The sequence below is a fragment of the Lucilia sericata genome, unplaced genomic scaffold, assembly GCF_015586225.1.
Source record: "Lucilia sericata isolate MDLA Ls3-8-SP2 unplaced genomic scaffold, ASM1558622v1 Contig000266F_arrow, whole genome shotgun sequence".
NCBI lineage: Eukaryota > Metazoa > Arthropoda > Insecta > Diptera > Calliphoridae > Lucilia > Lucilia sericata.
Window position 1 is genome coordinate 103,001 of NW_023994291.1, and position 18,555 is coordinate 121,555.

Below are 18,555 nucleotides of genomic sequence, written 5' to 3' on the forward strand. Positions count from 1 at the left end.
ACAATATATATTTCAACAATTTAACCCAGTCGCTGGCTGCAATGTTAAGCAATGTACTTGGTATGTAGTTCATAAATCCCGGAAACAGGCAAAAGTCCAAACGTACACAAAACATACACATTAAGAACATATAAAAATAAATCTTAAGTAGGTACTGAGAGACAAAATGTATTCACTGATAAACTACAGGGAGGACATCAGCGGCAACATGCAACCAATAAAAAGTTTTCAAAAAGTTGTTTTTAAGTTGTTGTTTCGTATTTTCCTATAATTTGTTTTTCTTAGTTGTTGTTGTTTTTTTAATATGAATAAAAAGAATGAAGAAAACACTTGCTGAAGATCATCACACTCTTAACCAAAATATAAATTAATTTCTATTTTAGAACACACACACACACATCTCAACTCTTACACTCACAATTCTTGTTTTTTTTTCTCAAAATTTTTGCCGAACACACGAAAGAAAGTTCTGTTTTATCTATTTTTCTTGAGGTTTTCTTTTGGTGAGGGGTTTGTGTGGGGTGGGTGGGGTAAGAAAAGAAAATGCTCGCATTTTTTTCACCGGCCTAAAGAAAATTTGTCTGCTCATTCTTCAGTCAGTCTGAGGAAAACTAACGAAGATCCAGGTACTATTGGCTGGATGAGCGCGTACGAATACTTAACGAATAACTAAAAATAAATTTAAATTTTGGTCATACATACACATATATAAAAAGAAAAAATATATATTTTTGAAAAAAAAGAAGTGTTAAATGGTAAAATTATTAAAAAAATACAAATACACAAATTTATAAAAATTTTTATAAAAAATTTCATGTGATTCATTTTTGAATTTTTCACTTAAAAATAATTTTCACTTATTAAAAATTTAAACTTAAATGTAGCGAAAAATATGGTTTCGTAATATAAGCGAAAAAAGTGCAATTTTTTGAAATTATCTAAAATTGAAAAAAGCCGAAAATAAAATTCCCCAAAAAAAAATTGGAAAACGAAAATAAAAAAAAAAATAAATTATAATCCAACTGAAAATATATGTACTACATGCTTGCATTCACCACACTGTATATTTGAAAAAAAAGTAGAAAAATTAAAGAAAATTTTAAGGAAAAAATAATAAAAATACAGAATTTTCTTCGGTCTTCGGTAGACTAACTAAAATATTGTAAGTGAGTGTGTGTGAGTGTAAATTAGTCAGTGCTTCGTTTGTAGATGGCGTGTGTTCCTCCTTAAATATGAAATTTTATGTGTGCAAGTTTATTTTTTTTTTTATGAGTGTACTAGATGTTCTTCCAGCACCATTTCCATTTTGTTGTCATTTGAAAATCATAAATTTAAAATATTTTTTTCAAAATGTAAAATCTCGCCTTCTAAAGAATTCAATTGCTAAAACAATCTGGCAACGATAATCGTGAAACTTTCCTGAGTACAATTTGGGAAGATCTCAATACTCTCAATACTAGAAACTGATCTATAGTCAATACTATAAACTTATTTAGAATTAAGACTTCAGATCTATAGTCAAAATTAAAGACTGATCTATAGTTAAGATTATATACAGATATAGACTGATCTATGGCCAAGACTAAAGACAAATCTATAGTCAAGTCAATACTATAAGATCTATAATTCAGACTTCAGACCTATATCCAAGACTATAGACTGATCTATAGTCAAAATATAGAGTGATCTATATCCAAGACTATAGAGTGATCTAAAGTCAAGACTATAGAGTGATCTATAGTCAAGACTATTGATTGATCTTTAGTCAAAATTATAAACTGATCTGCAGACAAGACTATAGACTGATCTGTAATCAATTGTATAGACTGATTTATAGTCAAGACGGATCTATAGTTAATACTAGCGACGGATCTATAGTCAATACTAGAGACTAATCTATAGTTAAAACTTGAAATGATCTATTGTCAATACTATAAACTGATCTATAATCAAGACTTCAGACCTATAGGCAAGGTTAAAGACTGATCTATAGTCAAGACTATAGACTGATCTATAGTCAAGACTATGGACTGATCTATAGTCAAGACTATAGACTGATCTACAGTCAAGACTATAGACTGATCTATAGTCAAGACTATAGACTGATCTATAGTCAAGACTATAAACTGATCTATAGTCAAGACTATAGACTAATCTATAGTCAAGACTATAGACTAATCTATAGTCAAAACTATAGACTGATCTATAGTAAAGACTACAGACTGATCTATAGTCAAAACTATAGACTGATCTATAGTCAAGACTATAGACTGATCTATAGTCAAGACTATAGACTGATCTATAGTCAAGACTATAAACTGCTCTATAGTCAAGACTATAGACTGATCTATAGTCAAGACTATAGATTGATCTATAGTCAAGACTATAGACTGATCTATAGTCAAGACTATAGACTGATCTATAGTCAAGACTATAGACTGATCTATAGTCAAGACTATAGATACTATAAACTGATCTATAATCAAGACTTCAGACCTATAGGCAAGGTTAAAGACTGATCTATAGTCAAGACTATAGACTGATCTATAGTCAAGACTATAGACTGATCTATAGTCAAGACTATAGACAGATCTACAGTCAAGACTATAGACTGATCTATAGTCAAGACTATAGTCTGATCTATAGTCAAGACTATAAACTGATCTATAGTCAACACTATAGACTGATCTATAGTCAAGACTATAGACTGATCTATAGTCAAAACTATAGACTGATCTATAGTCAAGACTACAGACTGATCTATAGTCAAGACTACAGACTGATCTATAGTCAAGACTATAGACTGATCTATAGTCAAGACTATAGACTGATCTATAGTCAAGACTATAGACTGATCTATAGTCAAGACTATAGACTGATCTATAGTGAAGACTATAGACTGATCTACAGTCAAGACTATAGATTGATCTATAGTCAAGACAATAGACTGATCTATAGTCAAGACTATAGACTGATCTATGGTCAAGACTATAGACTGATCTATAGTCAAGACTATAGACTGATCTATAGTCAAGACTATAGACTGATCTATATTCAAGATTATAGACTGATCTATAGTCAAGATTATAGACTAATCTCTGGTCAAGACTATAGACTGATCTACCGTCAAGACTATAGACTGATCTATAGTCAAGACTATAGACTGATCTATGGTCAAGATTATAGACTGATCTATGGTCAAGATTATAGACTGATCTCTAGTGAAGACTATAGACTGATCTATAATCAATTGTATAGACTGATTTATAGTCAAGACTATAGACTGATTTATAGTCAAGACTATAGACTGATTTATAGTCAAGACTATAGACTGATCTATAGTCAAGACTATAGACTGATCTATAGTCAAGACTATAGACTGATCTATAGTCAAGACTATAGACTGATCTATAGTCAAGACTAGAGACTGGTCTATAGTCAAGACTAGAGACTGGTCTATAGTCAAGACTAGAGACTGGTCTATAGTCAAAACTATAGACTCATTTGGACTAATCTGTAGTTAAAATTATTCACTGATTTTTAGTCGTATAGTATTTGGAAATGGTGTAATTATATTATCATCTTTAGTATTCTTTTGAGATTTTCTTCTAAATCTAAATATATATACAAAATATACGTACATATGTATGTATGTATGTATATATCTTCATACATACACACCATGCATATACAAATGTCTTGAAGTGTTCATAAATATTAAAACAAAATATTTGTATAAACCAAAATATATATTTTTCTTAAATGCAGTATTTTTAAAACAAAATTTTGTTCTCTTAATACAAATCAATTGTGTCCTGTATTTTGTGAAAAAAAGTATTGAAAATATTAAAGAAATTGGAATACATTAAAAAATATTAATAAATTCACAAAAATAATAATAATAAAAAAAAAAAAAATCGAAAATTCGAAAGTGTTTTATGTGTTGATCATTTGTTAATGTTGTGTTATATTTGTATGCAAATTGTTACCTATGGAGAATACAAATGTAAATCCCTTAAAATCTCCTTCCTCTGCAAATCCCTCAGACAATGAGTCGGATACAAAGGTTAAGGCTGATACGACGACTACAAGCGATAATCCAGCAGGTTTGTTAAATGTTTTTAATATTCTTTGTTTGTTTATTTTTGAAAGAAAATAATTATTATGTAAGTGAAAATTTTTAAAATTATTTTTGTGTTTTACACTTTTCGATCGATCGGAGAAAATAGATTTTTATTGTGGATGCTGACTTTCCGCACAATAGAGTCTTCTATTGTCCAGATTATAGAGTTGTATATATGCTATAGTCTGCAACGTCTATATTTCAAACTTTGGAGTTGTCTATAGTCCAGGGTATAGAGTTGTCTGTAGTCCAGACTATAAAGTTGTCTATAGTCCAGACTAGAGTTATCTATAGTCCAAACTATAGGGTTGTTTATAACCCAGACTATAGGGTTGTCTATTGTCCAGACTATAGATTTGTCCATAGTCAAGACTGTAGAGTTGTCTATATTCCAGACTATAGAGTTGACTATAGTCCAGACTATAGAGTTGACTATAGTCCAGACTATAGAGTTGTTTATAGACCAGACTATAGAGTTGTCTATAGTCCAATCTATAGAGTTGTCTATAGTCCAGACTATAGAGTTGTCTATAGTCCAGACTATAGTGTTCTCTTTAGTCCAGACTATAGAGTTCTCTATAGTCCAGACTATAGAGTTGTCTAAAGTCTAGACTATAGAGTTGTCTATAGTCTAGACTATAGAATTGCATACAGTCTAGACTATAGAGTTGTCTATAGTGCAGACTATAGAGTTGTCTATAGTCCAGACTATAGAGTGGTCTATAGTCCAGACTATCGAGTTGTCTATAGTCCAGACTAGAGTTATCTATAGTCCAAACTATAGGATTGTCTATAACCCAGACTAAAGGGTTGTCTATTGTCCAGACTATAGAGTTGTCTATTGTCAAGACTATAGAGTTGTCTATAGTCCAGACTATAGAGTTACCTATAGTCCAGACTATAGAGTTGTCTATAGTCCAGACTAGAGTTATCTATAGTCCAAACTATAGGGTTATCTATAACCCAGACTATAGAGTTGTCTATTGTCAAGACTGTAGAGTTGTCTATAGTCCAGACTATAGAGTTGTCTATAGTCCAGACTATAGAGTTGTCTATAGTCCAGACTATAGAGTTGTCTATAGTCCAGACTAAAGAGTTGTCTATAGTCCAGACTAAAGAGTTGTCTATAGTCCAGACTATAGAGTTGTCTATAGTCCAGACTATAGTGTTCTCTATAGTCCAGACTATAGTGTTCTCTATAGTCCAGACTATAGAGTTCTCTATAGTCCAGACTATAGAGTTGTCTAAAGTCTAGACTATAGTGTTGTCTAAAGTCTAGACTATAGAGTTGCATACAGTCTAGACTATAGAGTTGTCTATAGTCCAGACTGTAGAGTTGTCTATAGACCAGACTATAGAGTTGTCTATAGACCAGACTATAGAGTTGTCTATAGTCCAGACTATAGAGTTCTCTATAGTCCGACTATACAGTTGTCTATAGTTCAGACTATAGAGTTGTCTATAGTCCAGACTATAGAGTGATCTATAGTCAAGACTATAGAGTTGTCTATAGTCCAGACTATAGAGTTGTCTATAGTCCAGACTATAGAGTGGTCTATAGTCCAGACTATAGAGTGGTCTATAGTCCAGACTATAGAGTGGTCTATAGTCCAGACTATAGAGTGGTCTATAGTCCAGACTATAGAGTGGTCTATAGTCCAGACTATAGAGTTACGTATAGTCCAGACTATAGAGTTGCCTATAGGCCAGACTATAGAGTTGCCTTTAGTCCAGACTATAGAGTTGCCTATAGTCCAGACTATAGAGTTGCCTATAGTCCAGACTATAGAGTTGTCTATAGTCCAAACTATGGAGTTGTCTATAGTCCAGACTATAGAGTTGTCTATAGTCCAGACTATAGAGTTGTCTATAGTCCAGACTATACAGTTGTCTATAGTTCAGACTATAAAGTTGTTTATAGTTCAGACTATAGAGTAGTCTATAGTCCAGATTAACGAATAGTTTATCGGTCATAGTTGTGTTTTCAATTTGTTTTCAATTATTTTTATTAAAAACAAAATTGTCTCTTATAATATTAATTAATTTAGAAATATGCCGGCTATTTCAAACATGTCATTTATATCTTTTAATAAAAATATTCAAATCCTATATATTCGAATATTTACACACTAACAATATGTGCACATTTGAAAACATATGCATTTGTTTTCAATAAATACATATTTTTTTACTATATGTTTGTAAATATACACATATTTTTTAAAGATATTTTTAAACATTAAAAAAAGTTCATTCCACTTTTGAACTATATAATGATGGCCCAAAATTAAAAATAATAAAAAAAACTTTATGGGCTTTTTAGATGTTTTTCTATACAAACACTGTCATACGCCGTGTATGTTTGTAATACTTAACTTATTGCCAACAACAAACTTTTTCGTTCAGTGTACTTTTTTTTTAATGTATGATCCTAGTTCTAGCCATAAACATTGTGGGGTGCCAACAAAATTTTGTCGTTTTGTTGTTTTTTTTTTTTGAAAACAAATTTTGTCTTGAATTTCTATTTTAAAGGCAGACGGGAATATTTTAACGTCAGACATTCCAGAAGAGTAAGAAAATTGAATTATTTGTTGTTATTTTTTTTTTTTGCTGAAATTTTAGGAAGTTTATAATTGAATAACATATGTATATAAAATATACAACTTTTGTTTATAACTGCTTGTTATAATAATAAAACTGATTTCCGGTTTTTTGTTTTTTTTTTTGCCGGAAACAGTGTTTGATTTTGAATGAAGTATATAGTTCAGATAGCGGAAACAGTGTTTAATTTAAATGAATTATATAGTTCAGATAGCGGCCTATAGTCCCACCTATAGAGCAGTCCATAGTCCAGAATATTGATCAGTCTTTAGTACAGACTATAGAGCAGTCTGTAAACCAGACTATAGAGCAGTCTATAGTACAGAGTATAGAGCTGTTTATAGTCGAGACTATAGAGCAGTCTATAAGTTCAGACTATAGAGCTGTCTATAGTCCAGACCATTGAGCAGTATATAGTCCAGACTATAGAGCTGTCTATAGTCCAGACTATAGAGTAGTCTATAGTCCAGACTATAGGGTAGTCTACAGTCCAGACTATAGAGTAGTCAATAGTCCAGACTATAGAGTAGTCTATAGTCCAGACTATATGGCAGTCTAGAGTCCAGACTATAGAGCAGTCCAGGGCCCAAATTATGGCATACAATATCGATCGAAATCTCCATTTAGATTAGAGAAGTCTAGAGTCCAGATTATATGGCAGTCTATAGTTCAGACTATAGAGCAGTCTATAGTTCAGACTATAGATCAGTCTATAGTTCAGACTATAGAGCAGTCTATTGTCCAGACTATAGAGCAGTCTATTGTCCAGACTATAGAGTAGTCTATAGTCCAGACTATAGAGTAGTCTATAGTCCAGACTATAGAGTAGCCTATAGTCCAGACTATAGAGTAGTCTATAGTCCAGACTATAGAGTAGCCTATAGTCCAGACTATAGAGTAGTCTATAGTGCAGACTATAGAGTGGTCTATAGTCCAGACTATACAGTAGTCTATAGTCGAGGCTATAGAGTAGTGTATAGACCATACTATAGAGTAGTCTATAGTCCAGACTATAAAGTAGTCTATAGTCCAGACTATAGAGTAGTCTATAGTCCATACTATAGAGTATAGTCTATAGTAGTCTATAGTCCAGACGATAGAGTAGTCTATAGTTCAGACCATAGAGTAGTCTATAGTCCAGACTATAGAGTAGTCTATAGTCCAGACTATAGAGTAGTTTATTGTCCAGACTATAGAGTAGTCTATAGTCCAGACTATAGAGTAGACTATAGTGCAGACTATAGAGTAGTCTATAGTACAAACTATAGAGTAGTCTATAGTCCAGACGATAGAGTAGTCTATAGTCCAGACGATAGAGTAGTCTATAGTCCAGACGATAGAACAGTCTATAGTTCAGACCATAGAGTAGTCTATAGTCCAGACTACAGAGTAGTCTATAGTCCAGACTATAGAGTAGTCTATTGTCCAGACTATAGAGTAGTCTATAGTCCAGACTATAGAGTAGTCTATAGTCCAGACTATAGAGTAGTCTATAGTCCAGACTATAGAGTAGTCTATAGTCCAAACAATAGAGTAGTCTATAGTCCAGACTATAGAGTAGTCTATAGTTCAGACCATAGAGTAGTCTATAGTCCAGACTATAGAGTAATTTATTGTCCAGACTATAGAGTAGTCTATAGTCCAGACTATAGAGTAGACTATAGTGCAGACTATAGAGTAGTCTATAGTCCAAACTATAGAGTAGTCTATAGTCCAGACTATAGAGTAGTCTATAGTCCAGACGATAGAGTAGTCTATAGTCCAGACGATAGAATAGTCTATAGTTCAGACCATAGAGTAGTCTATAGTCCAGACTACAGAGTAGTCTATAGTCCAGACTATAGAGTAGTCTATAGTCCAGACTATAGAGTAGTCTATAGTCCAGACTATAGAGTAGTCTATAGTCCAAACAATAGAGTAGTCTATAGTCCAAACTATAGAGTAGTCTATAGTCCAGACGATAGAGTAGTCTATAGTCCAGACTATAGAGTAGTCTATAGTCCAAACAATATAGTAGTCTATAGTCCAGACTATAGAGTAGTCTATAGTTCAGACCATAGAGTAGTCTATAGTCCAGACTATAGAGTAGTCTATAGTCCAGACTATAGAGTAGTTTATTGTCCAGACTATAGAGTAGTCTATAGTCCAGACTATAGAGTAGACTATAGTGCAGACTATAGAGTAGTCTATAGTGCAGACTATACTGCAGTCTACAGTCCAGATTATAGAGCACTCTATAGTACAAACCATAGAGCACTCTATAGGCCAGATTGTAGAGCAGTCTATAGTTTAAACTATAGAGCAGTCTCTAATGAAGACTATAGGGCAGTTTATAGTTCAGAATATAGAGCCTACAGGCTAGACTATAGTTCAGATTATCTGTTGTTGTTATAGAACAATATATAGTTCAGTTTCTATAGCAATATATAGTCCACAGTTAGTTGAAAGTGTAGAGCTCAAGTTCAGATGAAAGAACTGTATTTCCTTCAACATTAGCTAAAAAGAATTTGTTATCATAACACCTCGTTATTTTCGATGTTTGACCATCATTTAATTTTTAATATTAAAAAATGCATTTTTTATTTAACATGATTCTAACAAATTGATTATTTTGGCTGTGGTCCAATTGAACAAAAAAAAAAAAAAAAAAAAGAATTAACAAAAATATTTAAAAAATGTTGAACATATTTGAAAACAAAAAAATAGCGTTACCATTCAATGTTAAAAAATATAAAATTAATATGTTTAATAATCGGTCTATTAAATTCTTATATATAATTAAGTTAAAATATAAATATAATCTAGAAACTGCTTTTTTAACGTTTATTTTAATTCTATTTAAAAACACCTTAATCGTTACTTACACTCCCGATCCTAAGGAATATTACTAGAACTAAAGGTTCCCTTCCATTTTTATTGTGGTAAAAACCCCAATAATTAATAACAACTGTCATATTAGTAGACAGATTATAAATAAGTGACAGATATTTTAACTAAAATTAAGTGATAGGCAGGCGGCAGCTAAAACTAATAAGAGTTTTTTCATTTATTTATTTGTTTGTCTACAACATGTGCGCCGACGACATAGAGTAGCAGCAGCACGTTGACATTTAAAAGTCATTTTTTACAAAATGTCTCGTTGTATTAAAATAACTCAAAATATTTCACGTCATACACAATATATAGACAAAATTATTCAAAATAATTTTAAAGATATTAATTAGTGTGAAAAAGTTTTATTTCCTTTTTGTTTCATTAGAGTGGAATAAAATGTCGATGAATTAAATATGAATGAATATGACATTTTTATTTGATGGTTGTCATTTTGGATAACTTTATGACATACTTAAGTTAGCAGTATTGTGGTAGATATTTTTATTTTTATTAAAATTTATTATTCTTAGGGTTTTGACAAAAATTTCAGAACTAGAAATGAAGTAGAACTGAACTAGAACTGAACTAGAACTGAACTAGAACTGAACTAGAACTGAACTAGAACTGAACTAGAACTGAACTGAACTAGAACTGAACTAGAACTGAACTAGAACTGAACTAGAACTGAACTAGAACTGAACTAGAACTGAACTAGAACTGAACTAGAACTGAAACTAGAACTGAACTAGAACTGAACTAGAACTGAACTAGAACTGAACTAGAACTGAACTAGAACTGAACTAGAACTGAACTAGAACTGAACTAGAACTGAACTAGAAACGAACTAGAATGAACTAGAACTGTAACTAGAACTGAACTAGAACGGAACTCGAACTGAACTAGAACTGAACTAGAACTGAACTAGAACTGAACTAGAACGAACTAGAACTGAACTAGAACTGAACTAGAACTGAACTAGAACTGAAACTAGAACTGAACTAGAACTGAACTAGAACTGAACTAGAACTGAACTAGAATGCACTAGAACTGAACTAGAACTGAACTAGAACTGAACTAGACTGAACTAGAACTGAACTAGAACTGAACTAGAACTGAACTAGAACTGAACTAGAACTGAACTAGAACTGAACTAGAACTGAACTAACTGAACTAGAACTGAACTAGAACTGAACTAGAACTGAACTAGAACTGAACTAGAACTGAACTAGAACTGAACTAGAAACTGAACTAGAACTGAACTAGAACTGAACTAGAACTGAACTAGAACTGAACTAGAACTGAACTAGAACTGAACTAGAACTGAACTAGAACTGAACTAGAACTGAACTAGAACTGAACTAGAACTGAACTAGAACTGAACTAGAACTGAACTAGAACTGAACTAGAACTGAACTAGAACTGAACTAGAACTGAACTAGAACTGAACTAGAACTGAACTAGAACTGAACTAGAACTGAACTAGAACTGAACTAGAACTGAACTAGAACTGAACTAGAACTGAAACTAGAACTGAACTAGAACTAGAACTAGAACTGAACTAGAACTGAACTAGAACTGAACTAGAACTGAACTAGAACTGAACTAGAAACTGAACTAGAACTGAACTAGAACTGTACTAGAACTGAACTAGAACTGAACTAGAACTGAAACTAGAACTGAACTAGAACTGTACTAGAACTGAACTAGAGCTGAACTAGAACTGAACTAGAACTGTACTAGAACTGAACTAGAACTGAACTAGAACTGAACTAGAACTGAACTAGAACTGTACTAGAACTGAACTAGAGCTGAACTAGAACTGAACTGAACTAGAGCTGAACTAGAACTGAACTGAACTGGAACTGAACTAGAACTGAACTAGAACTAGTATACTAGTTGTTAGTAGACCATCTGTTTCTTTAACTTACGTTCACTTTAATGAAATTTATTACAAACAAAAATTTGAGGAAATATTATATCAGATATAATTGCAATTTACCTTTTTATGTAATAACATTTTAAAATAAATTCTGTTATAGTACAACAACTAAGTAATTTTTTTATTTCTTTCGGTTTAGATTCCCGTAATTTTCCTTTGGGAGGTGATGAGCACAAACAAAGTAATCACAAGCCTCCAAAAATATCCTTTAGCGAAAATTCGAGTTCATTAATACGATGTATGCCAAACGAAAGAGCAACATTTTTTGTCAAAATCGATACAGAAGAAGATGATGCTGATATTTTACCCCTAGAATTTGAATGGTAAGTTTTAGAAAATTATCATCAAATAAACTTTAATTTGAATTTATATGTATATGGTTTGGACATTATTTGATACATTATTTATCAACATTGTCACACGTTCCGTTATGACGTCAATTTGATGATGTCACCTTTATTAAAGTTCAAAAAGAAAGCAGCCCAAAAAGCACCTGCCTTTCTGTTAACCACTTTATATTTAAATATATATTTTTAGGATATATTTTTAACCGCCAATATTATCATTTATTTAAATTTATTGCCTTTTAATAATTCAAAAAATTCTCTTACCGCTATATCTGTAGTTCTAATTTGAAATAGTTTTAATCATACGCAACTCGGTAATGAAAGACCTTAAATTTATAATAAGATTGATGACGGAGTACATTTTTTTGTATTGTCATCCGTTGTTCGCTTTTGTTGTTTGCCATATTGAAATGAAAATTTAAGTTTTTGTTGCGAAAAAAATATCACACAGATGAAATTTTTGAAAATTTATTAGTTGAAACTATGCCAACAAAATATTGAGTCAGTTTAAGAATACATATTGTATTTGCATATGGGAAATTAACCCTTTAGGGATATGTTTGTTTAACCATGATTTTTTTCGTGATTTGAACAGATCTAGAACAGAACTAGAACAGAACTAGAACAGAACTAGAACAGAACTAGAACAGAACTAGAACAGAACTAGAACAGAACTAGAACAGAACTAGAACAGAACTAGAACAGAACTAGAACAGAACTAGAACAGAACTAGAACAGAACTAGAACAGAACTAGAACAGAACTAAACAGAACTAGAACAGAACTAGAACAGAACTAGAACAGAACTAGAACAGAACTAGAACAGAACTAGAACAGAACTAGAACAGAACTAGAACAGAACTAGAACAGAACTAGAACAGAACTAGAGCAGAACAAGAACAGATCTAGAACAGAACTAGTGCAACACTAGAACAGAATTAGAACAGAACTAGAACAGAACTAGAACAGAACTAGAACAGAACTAGAACAGAACTAGAACAGAACTAGAACAGAACTAGAACAGAACTAGAACAAACAGAACAGAACAGAACAGAACTAGAACTAGAACTAAAACTAGAACAGAACTTGAACAGAACTAGAACTAGAACAGAACTAGAACAGAACTAGAACAGAACTAGAACAGAACTAGAACAGAACTAGAACAGAACTAGAACAGAACTAGAACAGAACTAGAACAGAACTAGAACAGAACTAGAACAGAACTAGAACAGAACTAGAACAGAACTAGAACAGAACTAGAACAGAACTAGAACAGAACTAGAACAGAACTAGAACAGAACTAGAACAGAACTAGAACAGAACTAGAACAGAACTAGAACAGAACTAGAACAGAACTAGAACAGAACTAGAACAGAACTAGAACAGAACTAGAACAGAACTAGAACAGAACTAGAACAGAACTAGAACAGAACTAGAACAGAACTAGAACAGAACTAGAACAGAACTAGAACAGAACTAGAACAGAACTAGAACAGAACTAGAACAGAACTAGAACAGAACTAGAACAGAACTAGAACAGAACTAGAACAGAACTAGAACAGAACTAGAACAGAACAGAACTAGAACAGAACTAGAACAGAACTAGAACAGAACTAGAACAGAACTAGAACAGAACTAGAACAGAACTAGAACAGAACTAGAACAGAACTAGAACAGAACTAGAACAGAACTAGAACAGAACTAGAACAGAACTAGAACAGAACTAGAACAGAACTAGAACAGAACTAGAACAGAACTAGAACAGAACTAGAACTGAACTAGAACTGAACTAGAACTGAACTGGAACTGAACTAGAACTAGAACTGAACTAGAACTGAACTAGAACTGAACTAGAACTGAACTAGAACTGAACTAGAACTGAACTAGAACTGAACTAGAACTGAACTAGAACTGAACTAGAACTGAACTAGAACTGAACTAGAACTGAACTAGAACTGAACTAGAACTGAACTAGAACTGAACTAGAACTGAACTAGAACTGAACTAGAACTGAACTAGAACTGAACTAGAACTGAACTAGAACTGAACTAGAACTGAACTAGAACTGAACTAGAACTGAACTAGAACTGAACTAGAACTGAACTAGAACTGAACTAGAACTGAACTAGAACTGAACTAGAACTGAACTAGAACTGAACTAGAACTGAACTAGAACTGAACTAGAACTGAACTAGAACTGAACTAGAACTGAACTAGAACTGAACTAGAACTGAACTAGAACTGAACTAGAACTGAACTAGAACTGAACTAGAACTGAACTAGAACTGAACTAGAACTGAACTAGAACTGAACTAGAACTGAACTAGAACTGAACTAGAACTGAACTAGAACTGAACTAGAACTAGAACTGAACTAGAACTGAACTAGAACTGAACTAGAACTAGAACTGAACTAAAACTGAACTAGAACTGAATTTAGAATTGAAGTAGAACTGAAATTTTATTCCGAAAAGGCTTAAAATTAAATTTTTTGTGCTTAAAGAAGCCGTTTTTAAAAGACCCTTATTGTGTTGTTGTGTACTTTTAGGGGAGTAACTTCTTCACAAATGTTTCTAGAAATACAAATTTGGGTGGGCACTACGAGTGCAGTGTGCTATATGTTCTCGAATATAAATTAAATTTTGTTTATATAATCCTATCAAAATTGTTCAAAAATACATAGCACCCGACAGCTAATAAAATTATAATGGATATTTTTTAATTTCCCCTATAATATTGTTTACATTTAAAATTACAGCAATACAATAAAAACTAAATTTTGTAACAAAAAGAAAATATTTCCAAAATATTATCCAAACAAACCAAATATTCTCCCTCTGACGCTTTTTGGCCCTGGTAACAACAAACGTATTAATTTAAAAACCCACTAGGCAGAACTCTCAAATGTATAGCTTTCTATATGTAGTGTATACAAGACATGGGACATAGACAATGGACATTTTGTTTAGAAACAGTAATAAATAAGAAGAATATACAAACAATTTTGGTGCTTGTAGACAAAATTTTGAGAAAATTTTGTAAAATGCGCATAAAATTTTCATAAAATTTAGCTGCGCCAAGAGAAATAAAAGAAAATTTTCACAAAATTGTTGTTGATAATTTAGTGGGTGCTCAAATGTGAGCAGCAGCGAACAGCTATTAACGACAGTTTAACTTTGACGATCGCCTACTGAAGAACTAACCGTTGTCCGTGTGCTAAAATTTAATGAATTTGAATAATAATTTTTAAAAATTATTAAAAAAAAAAAAATAGAAACAAATTTCGAAATTTCTTATTAACGAGTATAAAGCAAACGAATATATAATATAAATTTATAATTTAAAATAATAAAATAAAATATAATTTATTTTAAAATTTGAAAAGAAAATAAAACAAAAATTGAAAGTATTTTGAAATAAAAATGAAATTTATTTAAAAAATCAAAAGTATATAGAAAATTTTATTTGTGGTTGGTGTTTATTATTTATTATTTTTAAAGATTTATAAAGTGTTAAATGAATGAAATTAAAAATTGAAAATGTTTAAGTTTTATATGGGTCAAGAGGCCAGAGTAAGGAAAATAACTGATTGATCTATATTAAACAGTCTGTCTGTCTGTCTGTCTGTTTTATATTCTTTTTCTGTTTTTCTAGTTTAAATTAAATAAACAAATGAAAAATTGATTACTTTTTTAAACAAAATTTTGTGTATATTATTATTATTCTTAAAAAAAAACTTTTACAAAATTTGTAATATTTTTTTTTTAATTTGTTTTATTTTTATTACATAATAAACTTTTTAACACAATGTGAAAATAAAATAAAAACGACAACGCAACTTTGGCTGTATTTTGTATAATTAATTTGTATTTTGAAAAGAAAAGGAAATACATTTTAAATAAAACAACAAATTAAATGAAAAAAAAAGACAAAAAAGAAACAAATTATTAGTGCCAGAGTCTTTGCTGAAGAAAACATTTAAAATATAAATAAAAAATCTTGTAGATGCGTGGAAAATCTCTTGTTTTTCTACAACATGAAACGGTTTTTAAAAATAGCTAAATTGCAAAAATAAATTAAAAAAAAATATATATATAATAAAAATAAAAACATAATGTATAGAACTAAAGAAACAAAATATTTTGTTTGGCATTTTTTTATTTATGTTTATTACTTAAAAGAAAAAAAAAGAACGAAAAATTTTTAATAGATGTCTGTTTTTAACCAAAATTAAATTTATGTTTTTATTTAAAAACAAGTGGTGAAATTCTGTTTCAATTCAATGTAGTACATACATCTGAAATAATGTAGTTTTAATTGAATTGTTTATAATAAAATTCCAACAATTTAAATATAAAATTTTAAAACTATTCGTGGAAATTCAAAAAATGGCAAAATAATGAATAAATTTACATCATTTCTCTTTTAGAGACAGTGGGCGTGCATAGTGTTTGTGTTGAAATATTGAAAATTGCAACATGTTATTTTGTTTATTTACTAAAACTAAACAAGTTAAAGAATTAACTTTGAGAAAAACATTAATCAAATATTGTTTAATTCTAAAATAGAGAACTCCTGAAACTTTTAAGAACTTATAGTGATCAATAAGATCTGTTTTATTAATAATCTTAAGAAATTCTGCACTGAAAGTGACCGAAAAACATTTATATTATACACGGAAAGAAAAAATTATGTTTTAAATTTAAGTTTATTTTGTATAATTTTAATATCACTAAAATATATTTGTATGTCTGAGCGACCGCGATAAAAAGGTCAAAATAAAACATATTGACACCCTATATTCATAATATGCTATTTCCACTTGGGTCAAGGTGCAAAGTTTCATGATTCTAACTATTATAGTTTCGCAGATATACAGCTTTCAGGATAAACTTTTTGTGGGCAGTGCCACGCCCACTATTGGTAATTTCTCTCAAAGTGCTAAGTTTCATGATTTTCACTTTTATAGTTTCGCAGATAGAGAGCTTTCAGTATAAACTTTATGTGGGAAATGCCACGCCCACTATTAGTAATATACCTAACTATTATAGTTTATGTGGGAAATGCTACGCCCACTATTAGTAATACACGTAGTAATACACCTAACTATTACAGTTTTGGTATAAACTTTATGTGGGAAGTGCCACGCCCACTATTAGTAATACACCTATTTATGGTACAAAAGAGGTATGATTCTAGCATTATTGTAGTTTAACAGATATACATATGTATGAGTTTAATCATATTCATATTAAGGAGCGTGGCACTTTTCCGCTTTTAACCGTCCGTCCGTTCTTTTCTCAAATATTCATATAAAAGTCAAATTTGATCAAGCAAAATTTGAGCGCTCTTACTACATTACATTCTCAGATGTTACATTTTTATTATCATTTTGTGTGTGGGCGTGGCATTTCGCCCACTTGAAATTTCAAAACGAAAACGTGACCTATTGTTCCTTATATGGTTTTTCATTGAACCAATGATGAATGCTATTGAAAATGTTCGGACCGTTATCTCCATACAACAGGACGTCCCATACAACAGGACTCCGGAATAACGAGCTCGTATTTTTTAAATAAAGTAGTGTTTCTATAAAAACCGGCTGTCAATTTTTGTAATGATCAGATATCATTTCACCCTAGCCCCCAAATACAAAGTGTTTTTTAGAAAATTTCTTAAATTTTTCTTATAACACTAGTATTGTGTTAAAATTAGGCTTAAATAGGTTTTATATAATCATAAACCCCACCAACTAATCGGTCCATATTTGACACAAGAAAAATTGCTCATACAAAATAAAAACCTGGACCTTGTTAGTTAGTTCGTAGTCAGATTGTCAGTACGGACTTATTCATTTGCCTACGATCAAATATTATAAATTCACACACTTGTCAGGTCTTAAAATTTTGTCAGATCTGGCAATGTACTTAAATTGTCAGTTCGAAAAATTTAATTGTCAGTTCGAACTATTGTAAGAAAACCATAAAATTTCATTCCCAGACAAGGAAGAAAAATTGCTCATACAGAATAAATACCTGGACCTTGTTAGATAGTTCGTTGTTAAATCTTACAATGTTGTCAGATGTGGCAATGTGATGGTAAATTGTCAGTTCGGACTATTGTAAGAAAACCATACAATTTCATTTCATTTATCTGCCATCAAATATTATAAGTTCACACACTTGTCAGATCTTACAATGTTGTCAGATCTGGCAAAGTACTGACAATGAAAAATTCTTAGCAACAGGTAAATTGTCAGTTCGAACTATTGTAAGAAAACCATATAATTTCATTGCCAGACAAATGTCAGACAATACATTTATCTGCCATTTATCTGATCCGTGACATTGACAGAACTGTCAAATCATTTGACGGAAATTGTTAATTGTGTGAAATTAAAAATATTGTCACGGAAAAAGACAGTGGTCAGACAATTAGCTTACTACTTTGGTAATGGCAACGTAATGTGTTTAGACAATTGTCAGATTTCTGACAATATTATTGTTTTACAATGTAAGGCACAATGATGTTTTTTGACAACAATGTAAGACAGACATTTTAAGTTCAAACGGTTGTTAGACATTTTCTAAATATTTTTCAGACAACATTGTAAGATCTGATAACTGTGTATACCTACATACAAAGACAATTTTCTTACAAACGATTTGGTTCG

General features: G+C 31.2%; 1 protein-coding gene across 1 annotated transcript in view; it reads left to right on the top strand.

Annotated features, from left to right (window-relative positions):
* Positions 1-606: 606 nt before the first annotated feature.
* Positions 607-18,555, top strand: part of LOC119602981 (titin) — a 102,399-nt gene continuing 84,450 nt past the window's right edge. Inside the window, 3 exon segments of the mRNA XM_037954824.1 lie at positions 607-755; positions 3,769-4,106; positions 11,677-11,860. Of these exon segments, the coding sequence (XP_037810752.1) occupies positions 3,992-4,106; positions 11,677-11,860 (299 nt within the window). The 5' untranslated portion in view covers positions 607-755; positions 3,769-3,991.